Raw genomic sequence first — 15,497 nt, 5'->3', positions numbered from 1 at the left:
AGACTATATACTCTAAGTATTAGTTTATTAATGATTTTATTATATTTGGGTTTTTATTTAATTTACAATTTTATTTATGATATGCATTTATTTTAGTTAGTTATTAGTTAGTTAGTTATTTGGATCGTCAATATTTTTAAATCGCATCCTATTATATTTATTGAAAAACTGCCCGCTTAGGGTATTCCATATTCGCATTGAATCCTGCCAATTTAATTCTTATCAGCAGCGGCAAATCGCCAATTTCTGTTGTTGCTGCTGCAACAATTTTTCTTATTTTGTATTCCTCTTTACTATTGTTGTTACTGTTTCTGTTACTGTTACTGCTGCTGTTCGTGCAGTTGCAGTTTTTACTGTGGCAGCCGCTTTGTTTATTTGTCTTTTAAGCCGCTGTTGCCGCTGTTGCTGCTGTTGCTGCTGTTGCTTAGTTGCGTGTGCCGAGCGGTTTTAGTTTTTTTTCGTATTTCGGGTGACAGTGACAAGAAAATTGCGGCGATCGTGACTGGCTGGGAAAGCCAAAAGCAACAAAATTCCACACTCCCTGCCGCATTTGTTGTTGCCGCCGCATTTGTTGTTGCCACTGCTGTTGTTGTTGCCACTACTGTTGTAGTTGTTGTTACGCAAAGCACTTGGGGCAGGTCATGGCCCCACGGCCAAACCGAGACCCTCCACTCGACTCCCATGGATTTTCGAACTGGCCACCAAGGCACTGGCAATGCATTGCCGGCGGCGGGAGTTACGGTTATGGCCGCTGCTGTTGCCATAAACAAGCCTGATTTATCGATCCGATTGCCGCATCCCCAACTGTCACCGGTTTATTCTCTTGCCTGGTTCATCCTTTCCCCAAAGTGGTCTTCTCTGAATGCATCAATGAGCATTTGAAACCAGTGCTTTGGGCCACAAATCCTGCTGTTTTTATTTCATTTTGTTTCGTATTTATTTAGTTAGTTAGTGCAATTTCCATCAAATGGTTCTATTTCAAGATGTATGTATGTAGTATGTAAAGTAAACAATCCCTGCCAGTTTCAAATCCGAAGTATCTCTACGAAGTATATGAAAAATTGTATCTGTTTCCAGGAAGTACATAGTTTCTTACCTTTCCAGAAGTTAAATTTACCACCTTGAAAAGCCCTACGTTTGCATACCATTTCTATGATTTTCAGCTAAAACTGTTAGTGTACTATTTATAATTTGAAGATACCATTAGAGTTATGTATGCACATAAAAGCCACATTTATGAAACGATGTTGGCACCTATTCGTTTTCCAACTATTGGGGCATCACTGCATTTGAATGGCGGCGTATTTCGGTGGCTATTTTGGGTACCGGTCCCAATCGCCTTAGGGCCCCAATATTGCATAATGTCTGGCCCAGACTCATTTATCAGCCGATGGCCAATGGCCAATGGCCAATGCCCGATGGACGGTGGACGGTGGCCGGTGATGACCAAAGGCCAACGGAGAGAAGAGGAGAGCCAGTCGAACTGCAATCTCGTTAAGCGTTAAGGGGGACAGACACTTGCCAAGTTCGAATGATTTTGAATGATTTTGATTCAAAGGCGGCGGGCGGTGGACTAAAGCGAAATGGAAATAGATGTGAAAATGAAATTGTAAATGGAATGGAAATTGGAATAAGAGTATGAGAGTGTCGCCAACAATTAACGCTAATAAGCTGGCCTGGCTGGCGCTGCGGTGCAATGTGCTTTCGTTTATGTAATGGGGCACATCTCGTCATTATCAGCCGCCTCGCTTATTGGGCATTATTATTCATTACTGATGCTATCAATTTGGCACGCCAGCTACTCTTTCTTCGTGAGTTTTTTCACCGGCCCTTACGCAAAACTAATGACCACACTCAAATATATAACTGAACTGAATTATGTGGGTCAATCTCGACGGGTAAGGAGCTTTCAACGGTTTTCCAATGTTTTCTATCCTGGCTCAGAACATCCTTAAAGCTTTCCACAGCACAGCGGGATAAGTTTAAAAGACAAACTTTAAGCTCTTTTACAGCAACAGGGTTCGGATTTTGGCTTCAACTTTAGCGAAAACTAATACTTACTCAAATCTCTGGAGAATACAACACTTCCAATTTAAATGCTTTGAAATGTATTTCCTTTTGCGCTGCAATATTACAAATGCATTAACCAACTTTCGCTTTTTGGCCCTTCAATGTGCATTGTCATTTGGGGTTATGTAAAATGCATAAGTGCAACTTCAAGTTTTGCTGTGCAGAAAAAATCAACGAGGTGAAAGCGATTGATTTCCGGATTGAAATATTACTATGCCAATTGCAATAAATTATTACACATACTTTTCAATTCACTAGCTTTTAATTTTATTTTGGTGAAAAATGTTTAGTTCTTTTACCATAACATTAAAAATAGTTGTCTAAATTTAAAATTCCCTATGTTTTTGAATTTGTTATAACGTTTTCCATCGATTAGCATTCAAATATGGAAACACTAATTTTTGACGATTTTTCGCCAAAAATGATGATGTTATCCCTTATAGAAAATCAAAAAAATTACCAATTTTTGAAATTGTGAACCTAATTATAATTTTTGGAAATCAATAAAACAGATAGGCTTTAAAACTGTATGGTTAACCAAAGATTCCAGAGTGACTGCCAAACTTTAGTATTTAAAGTGAACGCCCTAAAACTATGCTCCATATTCAAGCAAAAGCCGCGCTTTTCAAATTGAAGCCAAACTATATTAGAGAATAAAAGTTCCCGACTCCAGAGTTCAGATCAAGTAAAGACGCACAATACATATATTTTTTTAAATATTTTAATACATTTTCTTTGTTCTTGAATACATACAATGCTCTTGTTTTAATTTGTTTTTTTTGTTGTATAACACCGACAAAGCAACTGGCTTCGCTGCGGATAGATAATTCACAATCGATGCCGAATAATATGCCATCCAAGTACATGTACATGTGGGTTTCCCGGGGAACCCGTAAATATGTGTGATATATAGGTAAATATATTATTTTCATATATGTCGATGAGTGCGTTAACGCGTATGTGTGTGTGTGTGTGTGTAAATATGCACAATGATATAAAAAGTTACATAATTGCATTATGCCTGACTTCTATATGTGTATCCAAAAGATATCGTTCACAAAAAATATCTTCGATAAAACATTTTCCTTCTTTTTTTTTTTTTTATTATTTTTAGCTAAATACTCATGTTGCACACACGCACATGTATATTTTTTATAAATGTAAATCGTATATAAGTATGCTTTTGTGTATATATAAGATATTCCTTGTTCGCTTCATTACTCTGGTATATTTAGATTTACTTGACAGACAAAAAAAAAAACACTTGTTTTTTTTTTATTTCTTGTTTGCTTGTTGTAAATGTTCACAAATACAGGCATTAGAGTACTACAAATGGGGTTTATCCATAGAAGGGGAAGTACGTTAAATATTAATTTCGTTATAATACATACATAAGGAAAGTGCTGCCAGCTGCCTTAGAGTTTTCGAGTTTTCGCTGCGAAAAACTTGAGAAAACCCGAAAAATAAGTGCTGCACATGGTCGTAGAATGCGCCAAACAACCATCTGCATTACCATGTCACAGTCTCCATCCACAAGTCCTGCTCCTTCGACAGTTTCCCTCCTGGATACTTAAACAATGCAAAATGCATTAGTGCATTATTGTTTTGCCTTATCTCTTATTTTACAGACAACATCATTTCCCCTAGCTTGTTGGCTTGGCCGCTCTCTTGTGTGTGTGTGCTGCATCGCTTATCGCCTAGCTATATCCTATGTAACATAATGTGCTTACAGAGCTAACGAAAAAAAAACTTGTATATTTGGATATTCAGTTATGGACTACATACGAAAAAAAAAAACATTTCCCTAGGGCTAAGTTTCACATTCTAACGCAAGAATCGAAAACGAAAAGAGATAGTTGGCTGCTCAAGTTTGAGAAAACACTGACTAAACACTAGGTTTCTTCAGAAACATTCGCTATATATACACCACTGTGCCCGCTGCACGATCCAAACCCAATTCAAACTCAGCTTTTCCCGAAAGCTAGCAGATTTTTAGCACTGAATTTTGAAGAACTGCAGTTAAATGTGATTAACTTAGAGATTAACAATGTTTAACTTCGATTTCCAAATGATCAAAATGAAAGCATACTCGTATATAAGGCTCAAATAGAAAGAGATAGTTTTGAAATGTGAAAAACGAAAGCAGTACAGTTCATCCATGAATCTGTACATTTGAAAATATTTGGAGCTTCGGGGATAAATGGTTCTGCGATTCGGATTGGAATCGTAGACAGGGCGCTAATAAATATATTCGATATTCCGGCTTACAGCAAACGCAAAAGAAATCAAGTGATTTAGGTGGCCGCCGGGGTTTTTGTGCCTAAACGTAAGTCTAAGTGTTACGAACTAAATTTCGAAAAACAATGTACACGCGTATCTAGAACTCCTTGAGGCTGCCGCCGCGCTTCAGTTTGGTCAGTCGCTTCAGACTGGCACCCAACATGCCCCCCGATCCGCCAGCACCTGCACCTGCACCTGATCCACAGCCGGCGCCTCCATCGCTGCCGGCACTGCGATCCCGCTGGATAAAGGATCCCCGGAACCGGACCCGTCCACGTCCACGACGCTGCGCCTGCTGCAACTGCTGCAGCTGGTGGTGGTGCTGCTGATGCTGCTCGCCCACGCGGCGCCATAGCTCGGTGAGCGGCGGATGGTGCTGGTGGGGATGCTGCTGAAGGGTGCAGCAGCACACCAGCTCCTGCGATTATAACTTCTTCTCCCAGACCACGATGTGGGCGTCATTGGAGTTGGCCGTCAGCGGTGAGCAGCTGGGATTGCCCGACTGCATTGTTTGGCCACTGAAGCCGGAGCCACTGCCTCCGCCGCCGCCGCCGGAGCTGCTGTTCTTATGGCTGGGCGAACCACCCGCCCCGTTGTACCACATCTGGCGCCAGTAGCCGCGTCCGCCCATCAGCGTGATCACTGTCCTCGGCCCGTCGGCGTTCTGTTGCTGCTGCTGCTTGGTGTTCTGCTTCTGTTTCCGCTTCAAAGTGGCCACCGCGGCCGCTGGCTTGTCCAGTCCCGCGTTCCCTGCGCCCAGTCGGCTCATCTCCTCCGGCTTGGCTGAGTTACATAGCTGCTGCTGCTGCTGTTGCTGTTGCTGCTGCTGCTGATGGTGATGGATGTCCGCAGTGGTCATGAGGCCGTTCTCTGATATGTTGCCCAGGTCACTGCCTGTGCCGGAGGTCTTGTGGCTGGCACTGCTGCTGTTGCGGGAAACGGAGCGTCCGCCAAAGTGCCGGATGCCCATGCTCTCCTCGCTGCCCGACGATGTGTACAGACTGGAGGACTTGGAGTCCACCGACCAGTTGGACAGGTCCAACGATCTCGGTCGCGAAGCCTTCATGCGCAAACGCCTGTCCAGGGTGCACACCTTGCCGGGTATGGCTGCCAGTTCCGGATCCGAGCGCCTCATGCCCTCGTACATCATGTCCATCAGGTTGCCCTGATTGCCCTCCTCCGCATCGTAGTCCTCCTTCACGAATATCAGCTTGCCATACAGGCCATAAACGTCGCAGATACCATGCTCGCCATGCTGCGATGTGTTTCCACTGGCAGTTCCCGATCCTGCTGCACTGGCTCCTCCTCCCGCTCCGTTTCCGGCTGCAGCTGCTCCCAGGCCACGGGGCAATGTTTTGGACATCCTGTTCGGATCATCGCGGAACCGCTTGCGGTGGAAGGCCGGCGAATTGGCCAGCGAAGCGCGTATCTTTGCAGTGAAACTCTGGTCCAGCGAATTCTGTTTGTCCAGCTTGGAGCTGCGCGGTGATGAGGCCGTTGAGTCCGCTCCAGGATTGCTGGCCACCATCTCTTCCTTGGCCAGATCACGACGCAGCACAACAGCGCCGTCGTCCAGCTCCTGGATCTTTGGATCCGCATCAATGGCCGGCAGCTGGAGGTCATCCCCCATGCTAGGCACCAATGGAGCTGCACCCACGGTCGGTGGCTTGTAGGCGGGATAAACCTTGGGAATCAGTGGCAACAAGAAGGTGATGGGTCCAAAGTGCGCGTGACAGGACATGTTGATTCCCCCGCTGATGATGGGCACACCCTCCAGACGGGGCAGCGGTATGGTCACCGCGATGCCCACATTGGTGCCCACCCACAGTAATCCCTTGCAGGCCATCAGGGCGGTCACATACACCGAGCTGTTGTTCAGCGGCTGCTCCTTTTTGCCATCGTGTCGCAGCACACTGGAGGCTATGTTGATGTCCTGCAGATGCTTAAACGTCTCCGTGTGGTACAGGCACAGCATCGTCGAGTTCTTCAACGAGATCCACAGTCCGATGCCCGAGTGCGCCATTAGATTCACCTGCTGAGTGGCCCCGTGCTGCACCTCAAAGCTCCGCTGGATCTCGCCGTTCAGGGCGTTCATAACATACACTCGGTTGCCGCACGAGGCGTAGATGCACATGTTGATGGGCAATAGGCTGGGCACAACCAGATCGCTATCACCGAGACGGATGGTCTGCGGGTCGCGCAACTGCCAAACGCCATCGTTTCCTCGGCGAAAGATCAGCACCGTGGCCCCCGACAGAGCCACATAGACCGCATCGAAGTGGTAAAGGATACGCTGAACTGCGCCCGGTACCGAGTAGCTGCCCAGCTGCTCCTCCTGCTCGGGATTCCTTGCGGAGTAGACCAGAATCTTGCGGCTATCGGTGCCCAGCCAAACCAGATCGCCCAGCAGACTGGCCGGCTCATCTCGCGACCTCAGCTGATCCAATCCCTTGACGAACTCCAAGGCCGAGACCTGTGTCTCGAAAAGGTCGAAGGCGCCCGCCTCGCGAAGATTGCCCGCCTGCTGCGGGTGTTGGGCCAACACGGTGATGTGCGAGGAGGTTCCGTCGCTGCTGCACATCCACAGGTAGTTCAGCTGCTTGTGCCTGCGTCGCGCGTTTCCGCTCTGTTTGGTGTCATTGGCGATGCTATAGTAACATCCACAGCGCACCTGGAAGTTGAACAGATGCCATTGAAGATATGAACGATAGGATTATGAGAAAAGGAAACTTACCTCGGTTTGATGCTGTGATTTGTAGACAGGCATCGCCTTGACAAAGAGCGGCATTTTGCGCGACTGCTTCTGCTGCACGGCCTCCTGGAGCTGCAGTTGTTCCTGCGTCTGGCGGGGATCACCCGCTCCCGCGTGCGGATGCTGCAGCGGATGATGATGTGGATGGTGATGGGCGGGCTGAGGATGGGAGCCACCACGTTCCCAGGCTGGCGAATTGTTCGGATCCAGGGCCAGCTGAGCCAGACGCAACTCTGTGATCCACTCCTTCTTCACCGCCGGCGTCTGCGTCTGGAATGTGAAGGTTTCCTCCTTGCCGGACTTGTGTCGTCCGATTAGCTGCAGGCAGCACGAGTCCACCCAGGCCATCTCCTCGTCCTTGCGCTGGATGGAGCCTTGAATGAGGTTGAGCACGTTGCGCGTGGTATTGGCGTTCAGCTCCTTGTAGCTGCCCTTTAAGCTGGACACCAGATCCTGAATGCGGGAGATTACCTCGTAGTCGTACATCAGCGTGCTCATCTCGCTGCACAGATTGTCCGCCCCGTTGGTCAGCTGGGCGGCCGGCGAGCTGTGCGGATCTCCGAAGCCGGAGAAGCCAGACGAGCCACCTCCGTGTCCTGGCAGTGTGCTATTCGCATACGGACTGCCGTTGGCGCCGCTGCTGCCATTGGACTTCAAGCTGCCGCCGCGGTTGAGACCTAGAAATCAAATACACAAGGTTATAAGTAAGCTTCACCAGTCTGACACCAGAATGACAATCCTTACCGGCCGTGAGAATCCGGGAGAGCGTGGCCGACGTGCTGTTGTCCACGATCTCGACATCGTTGACTGGGAACATCCACTTGAAGGTGAGCTTCTCGGTGGCCCCGAAGTCGTGCGACTGCTTGGGCGCCACCGACACGCAGATGACCTTGTCGTTGAGCAGGAGCAGCCGGCGCTGCTTGCACTTGACAATGAACCCGGCCTGGTTGAACTCCATGTGGGTGACGTTGTCCTCGCGGAGTAAGTACCTGGGCCGATGGCCGCCGGCGGAGTCGCTGACACTGACGCTGCTCAAGCTCAAGGATCGGGCATTGAAGGTGCCCGAGATGTGGCCGAGCATCTCCTTGAAGGCCTGGTACTGCTCCGCCTCCCGTTTGCTCTCGTTGAGCAGCTCCGCCAGCAGTTCCAGCTGCGACAGGGCCAACTGCAGCGACATCCTGTCGTGGTGGCCCTGCGGCGTGTACTTCAGCAGGTCCTGCAGAAAGAGTATGAACTGGGGGAAACGCTGCACCGGCTTCACCATCAGTCCGAAAAACGACAACCGATCGTGGGCACTGATCTGCTTGACCTTGAAGAAGTCGGCCAGCGCCGACTTGCGCTTCTCCTCCATCTTGGCCAGCTCCATGGCCGCCGAGAAGTTGTTGATGAAACCGGAGTAGATCTCTAGTAGCTGCGGCTTGCCAAACGCGCTCACAAAACAATCGCCGATCTTCTCATCGCGATCCCAGTTCCGGACGCACTCCGCCAACGAGATGCGGAACAACTTGTGCGAGTGCAGGATGTCCGGCAGGCAATGGAACAGGGTGGCTATCTTCACCGGATTCAGCACCGGCGGACTGCACTCCTCCAGCGGTTTCTTGTAATCCTGCGGGTTGAGAACATCACACACAGGTGATTAGTTCAGTTTTATGACTTCACCTAACAACTTATGGAGTTACACCAAGGTTTGATTACCAAGCTCATTGCGCCGTTGTTTCTATCAGTTTCTCACAGTTAAGCTTAGATTTTAGTCTGGGTTTTGTTTACGAGTATTTACTTGTTTTGGGGTTTTACTAATTTTGTAACTACTTGTGGGTGAAATGTGATTTTGGGTTCAAATTGGGCTTGGTTAGTGGTGAGTGTGAATTGTTAGTTAGTTGGTTGGTTGTTTGGTTGGTTGTTTTAATGACGGTGAAATCGGCAGTTATGGCATATGGGAAGAGGATGGCATGTAAAGAGATCAAATGATTTGACATGAGATTAACATTAGTCGGTGGTTAGTTGGGGCACTAAGGTTGTCTAACTACAAAGGCATGCGGCACTTTATGTAACCAAAACATAAATTAGTAGATTTACTCATCGATAAAATAACACTTTCTCAACACATCTGCAGCTTATCATGCATATTAAGTGATTATAACACTGCCATCTAGTGACCTTTATTTTCTAACTGACCTACCACTTGTCAACTAGTTATTCCCACATCGAATTTTCTTTACAACCATATACACAATCTATACTCATACACCATATTCAACACCGCACGACCATAATGAGCTTCAAGGATCTAAAGTTAACTAGGCAGCAGATACTGCAGCTTCAGCAGATACTGGGAGAGGAGCTGAAGAACCAAGCCCAGTCGGAGCTCAAAAATGTAGCTAAGGGTGAGGCCATCGCCAAGGCATTGGAGAATGTGCAGGTCTATGTGGAGGCCGGAAAGTCGGGGGCTTTTGTCCAGCTAAAGCAGCCGCAATTGCACAAATTCGAGATTACCCCGAATGAAGAGGTCACGGGATTCACCAGGGCAGACCCCAAGGAACTGGCTCGCTGGCAAACGGATAGGGTGATCACATTGGATTACATTTCAGAGGAGCACCGCCAGCACTTTGGCCAAATTCAAACCGACAAGACCACTGGCGAAACGTACATGCTGGTGCCCATGGAGGTTAACATACTGCTCGACAAGGCCGAGGAAACGCCCAATGCCAAGCGCAGCACCGAGCACGAGGCCTACAAGGAGGAGACGGGGCCGGGCGAAACTCTATATCTGTACCACGACCTCGAGGGGCATCCTTGCAAGCTGCCACAGGCGGCGCTCGACCAGAATCCGCAGGCCCGCCAGGTGGAGCCGATGCCGCCAGAGTGCCAGCTCAACTGGGACTACCACATGCACGAATTCGCTGTGCCCAAGCTGAGTTTTCCCTTCGAACTCCAATTTGGCCCAATGGCCAATGAGCAGCGATTGAAGGGCGGCCAAGTGGAAAAGGACACCCAGATGGTTGTCGAATTAGAGGAGCACTTCAAGGACTTGGCAAACTAAATGGCTCCCAACTGCTACTGCCCTCTTACTGGGAAATTGTATGTGAATTAACTTATTTCGACATTCATTGACTAAATTCTTGTAAAGAATTTCCTACATTTAAATGACTTGCTCAAAGTTCGATGATAAAATAGAAACTAGTGCAGGTAACAATTCAGAATACCGAGGCTACTCGATCCCATTTCCAAACCCGATCGAATGATCCTTATAGGACATTCCCACTCACATTGACTAGTCGCTGCAGGGTGGCCACATACGAGTTCTCACTGTGCACGATGGCTGCCACGATGTGGCGCCGCTTCAGCTGCTGCTGGGACAGGCCGGCGGGGGCGGGCGGCAGCATGGGCACAATCAGCCGGTTGTGGGCGGTGCGGGCGGTTCCATTGGCCCGACTGCCCGGTGTCATCATGAGGTCCATGTCGAAGCGATTGCCGGTCGCCTCATCATCCTCCGACTGCAGTTAGAGAATTATTTTTTTGTTATTTTTTTGGTCATTTGAAATGATGGAAATGCACTCACCTCTGGCACGCCGGGCATCATTTTGCTGGCTCCCAAATTGGCCAATTTCTGTGGCGAAGCTGCGTCCAGCGCTACTCCCTGGGATCCTGCTCCCCCGCATCCAGCTGCCGCATTGGTGCCGTTCTTTGGGGAATTTCCCGTGCCCGAGTCGGGCGTATCGAAACTGGAGGCCGTCGAGTGGCGGCCATCGCGTCCTCCCACATCGTACTGATGCGACGAGCCGCGCCTGATGGAGAACCAGCGGGACAGTCGTCCACCGGGCGATTCACCCGGTGTGGTGGCTTCCTCTCTCTGGGAACCACCACCACCGCCTGCTGATCCTCCTCCGCCAGTCGATGGCATTGTGCAGGCGCTGGCGCGGCGCATAATCATGTTGCTGGCGGCGGCGTTGTTGCTCTCAGTGGTGGATGATGCTGGGCCGGATGCGGAACCTGTTGCGCTTCCGGTGGCGGCCGTGCGCCATTTGTCAAACGACAAATGCTGCTTGGCCTTGTTGAAGGTGGAACGCAATTGCGAATTGCGTTGATTGCCGGCACTTAGCGAACTCACGCTGCTGCTGGTCTGCTCCTCCTCGGTGAGAACTTCCTCCTCGCCCAGATCCTCGCGATCCCTGTCCCGCTCGCGATCCCTGTCCCGCTCGAGATTCCTATCCCGTTCGCGGCACGGCGATTTGGTGTCCCGTTCGCTGCTGCTGCCGCAGCTGCTGCTGCTACCAACGCCGACACCAACGGCAGCCTGGCCACCGTTGGCGCTGAAGCTTCCGCCGGCAATTGTGGCTGCTGCGGTGCAGCCCGCTGCGTCCCGCTGATCCCGCTGATCTCGCTCCCGCTGCTCGGCGATCCTCCGGCTAAACGCACTGTGCAGCTGGGCGGTGGTGATGCTGGCACTCGACGGCGGTGATCCGATGAACGAGGTCTGTTGCAGCTGCTGATGCCGCGACTGACTGAGGTGCGAGTGGTGCTGGTGCTGATGCGGATGCTGATGCGGATGCTGGTGCAGATGGTGCTGGTGGTGCGAGTGGTGCGCGTGGTGGTGATGGGGCTCGTCCAAGGTGTCCTCCCATGAGCCGGAGTTCAGTTTGTGTTCATCTGGAAAGGGGTAAGCAAAATCAAAAATTAGCATAAAACAGAAATAGAAAACATATCAAATACTGCGGAAATCAAATAATATTTAGCATTATAAAGTTATAGTTGTATTATTCAGCAACTGTAAAAAATGGATGACATTCAATATTCCGCTGGTTTCTGGCTGACGTCAGTGCCCCAGGCCCCAAAGCATTACCAATTATGTGGCGTTGGCCGAGTGAGTTAATTGCCAGCAATTGTGGGCCATATGCAGATGAAGTCGGCTGGCTAAAACAGCAGCACAAACAGGATTTGGCCATGGCCGTCATGTCTCCGTTCGCGATTACCGCCAACTTCTGCGGCGTGGGACTGGGATTGTGACTGAGTTTCTGGCGAGGGGGGAGGCATCAAAGCCAGAAAGCCGCCAATTCTGCGGCCAAGTCTCATTCTGGCAGAGTGTGGGTTACTTGCCAAGTGGCCATGGCCAGAAAGGCTGAAAGCCAGCAGCAACTCCCACACTGGGCCACGTACTCCGGGCACTCGGCAAGTCAGCAACTCAGCCACTCAGACTCGGCACAGACCCACACCAACCACTCCGCCAGAGCCATCAGAACCACCACGGCCAGAACGGCATTAGAGAGACAACTGTCAGGCCCAAGGAATGCACTGAGAGAAACTGAGGCAAAGCTGGCCAAGCCCGTGAAATAACAAGCTTGCAAACTCGCACATTCATCATATGTATGAATGAATGAATGAATGTATGAATATTTACATACATATAAGAAATCAGTCTGGTGGAGATTTCTGCTAGCTCTAATTTCTCGCAGTGCGCCTAGAAGCCAAGCTCTAAACAAACATTAGGATAGCGATTTCGATTCCGATTCCGATTGAGATTCAGATGGAGCCACACAACCATGGCCGCAGAAACAAAACAGATTCGAGACAAACTCGATGTCATGTTCACGACCATTAATCATCCAGTGGACGACGACTGGCGTAGGAATGGGGATGGGGATGGGGATGTGGTGACAAGTCGGGTTCAGTTAGCTGTGATAATTGCAAATTCAGCTCAGTCCAGCGCGTTTGCTCCAACATCCCAACATCGCAACATCTCAACATCCCAACCATCCAGCCAGCCCATTACCGCCGCCCTTTTAATCCCCATTTTCCAATGTGTGGAAAACGGGGAAACCGAACGAAATACAAAAAAAATAAAGAAAAGGGCAGAGGAAATTGTGTAAATATTTTGTGCAAAATGTGAAAACATCTTCAAAATTACATTATATATACGGCCCGAAAAAGGGAGACAAATTTCGCTTTTACAAAATTGAGTTTGTGTAACTTTTGAGGCGGCAGGGGGGGTGAGGGGAAAACACGCTTTTCACATATTGAAAAGAGCAGTCGAAAACGGTGGGCGGGGGCGGGAAGGGGGGGCGTGGCATGTCAGCGTTTAAGTTGATTGTTGGCAAACATATTTTCGTTTTTTTTTTTTTTTTGATTTTTTTTCTCTTTTGGCATTTTGTCGTACACTTGGTTTAACATAATCCATAAGCACGCAAATGCGGCTGGCGTAGAGTTTATTAATTAATCTTAAATAACTTTGCAGAATGATGGGGAGTATGGAAAAATGCACAGGGAAAAATATGTAAATTTAATAGAAAGCAAATTATGAATACAATATGTTGATTTTTTGGCAATTTTTGCGTGTGTGTGCTTCGGAGCCATGAAAAATGTAAATGAGACAATTTAATTATATCCCGGTCAAAGGAAATTATATGGGACACTGACACAGTTTTGCCATCCTTATTTTGTTTCTTTTATTTTTGTTTTTGTTGGCCACCCCACGCAAATCTTCGTAGTTTAGCGTTTATGTAATTTATTTACTTGCTTTTCCCCGATTTCGATTTTGTTTGGCCTGTTACGACATCGCGTATACGCACCGTCGGCTCATTAATTACCATCACCATGCAACGTGCAACAGTTAACGGAAACCGAAAAACAAACTCCTGCCACGGCACGCAAGTAATGAAACCAAATACAAAAAAAAGGAGACCCCTTTGGATGCATCTAATCCACCTCCGCGACTTTTTGCATAATGGAAAATGATTGTGAAAAATTAATCATACGCCATGTGAGCCCGCGGGGGAGTCGCCGTTCGCCGTTCGCAGTTCGCAGTTTGCAGTGAGATTCTCCCATGCAATATTTTCGGCGAGCTGCGTTTTGTTTACCTAATTTTGGCACAACTATTGCCTGTTTGGTCCATCAAGCCGTCTGTCAGTCAGTCAGGCAGTCAGTCACCGGGTTATTCATTCACATTCACATTCGCATGCGCTCACTTATTCATTCCATTCGGTCGGTACCAATTGCCGCGAGTGATTAATGAGGCACTCATTAATGCCAATGCAGAATGCTCGCAACAAAGAAATCTCTGCAAATGCTAATGCTCACTTAAATTATACAAATTACACACATCCACACGTTGCCATATCTGTTTGTTCTTTATTGTTTTGCCAACTCATTTCACGCCCACAGGGGTTCGGCTCACTTCGGGCTCACAACCAGAAACAGACCCCAAACAGTCATAGAAACAAAGTCGGACCCAACCGAGTCCATTGCTAATTGAAATGACAACCACAATGGCTGTGTAGCTACTTTTGGAGGCACAGCCTCGATGGGTCAAAGTCTCCGAGTGCCCCAACTTTAATGTTTTGTTAACTCCGAAGCTCATAAATCAAACCCGATTTGCAAATAATTGATCATAATGTCTAGGAAATAAAAAACCAAATGTTCCCATTTATTGCGCAAGTTACAGTCAAATGTGCTAGATTCTCCTAGTTTGCTTAGCTATTTTAATACCAATCGTCGAAGTTTTCGATTTTTTTATACAAAATAATCAGTATTTCTTCGATAGCATTAAAAATAATTGTCCAAAAGTGGAATGCCATACCTCGTTGAATTCGTAACAAAATTCCCTATCGATCCATGTGCATATATTGAAATTCTCATTTTTGGCCATTTTTCGCAAATTTTGATGATGGTACCCCTTATCGAAAATGCAAAAAATGTGTCAAAATTTTTTTTTCGAAAATAAGAAAAGTAGGGATGGACATAGTCAGCTATGTTTATTAGCAGCACAAAACAGTCTTTATTTTAGCTGTGCTCCCATTTTTGGCCAAGTTATGGCTAAAACGCCGATTGAATATATCCGATTTTTTACAATTTTTTTTTTTCGATTTTTTTATACAAAATAATCAGTATTTCTTCGATAGCATTAAAAATAATTGTCCAAAAGTGGAATGCCATACCTCGTTGAATTCGTAACAAAATTCCCTATCGATCCATGTGCATATATTGAAATTCTCATTTTTGGCCATTTTTCGCAAATTTTGATGATGGTACCCCTTATCGAAAATGCAAAAAATGTGTCAACATTTTTTTAATTTATTAAATGCAGAACTCCAGACCAAAGTGGGCAAACCCGCTGTCAAGGGTATTCAAGGGTATTGCGGATGCAGCTATAGCAAAAACTCAGCTCTCACTTTGCGCTGCATTTGATGTGCCCTCCTGGCCCCCAGATGGTTCATAAATATTTCAGTCCAGCGCAGAATGCAGGCCAGAATGGTTAAGTAGCTGGAAACTAGTCACCTGCTGTTACGCCCTTTCTCCCGCCCCTTTCCTCTCGCCCACCCCCCCCGCTCTCCATCTCGCCCCCGGATTCTCCATTTCTCCAGAGGGGTTCTAATGAGGCCACAAGGCTTCGTGCGACTCTCTG

The 15,497-nt window shown here is 47.8% G+C and overlaps 1 protein-coding gene across 1 annotated transcript; it reads right to left on the bottom strand.

Moving 5' to 3' along the window:
- Positions 1-2,775: 2,775 nt before the first annotated feature.
- Positions 2,776-11,745, bottom strand: LOC122623031 (rho guanine nucleotide exchange factor 10-like protein). Its single transcript, XM_043801920.1, has 5 exons — positions 10,662-11,745; positions 10,369-10,596; positions 7,847-8,708; positions 7,085-7,779; positions 2,776-7,021 (listed from the first exon to the last, which is right to left on the bottom strand). Exons 1-5 carry the CDS (start codon positions 11,031-11,033, stop codon positions 4,775-4,777), a joined length of 4,404 nt encoding a protein of 1,467 aa, XP_043657855.1. The 5' UTR covers positions 11,034-11,745; the 3' UTR covers positions 2,776-4,774.
- Positions 11,746-15,497: the final 3,752 nt, after the last annotated feature.

Source organism: Drosophila teissieri, chromosome X (genome assembly GCF_016746235.2).
Source record: "Drosophila teissieri strain GT53w chromosome X, Prin_Dtei_1.1, whole genome shotgun sequence".
Classification (NCBI taxonomy): Eukaryota; Metazoa; Arthropoda; class Insecta; order Diptera; family Drosophilidae; genus Drosophila; species Drosophila teissieri.
This window is presented reverse-complemented; position numbering and strand designations above follow the sequence as displayed.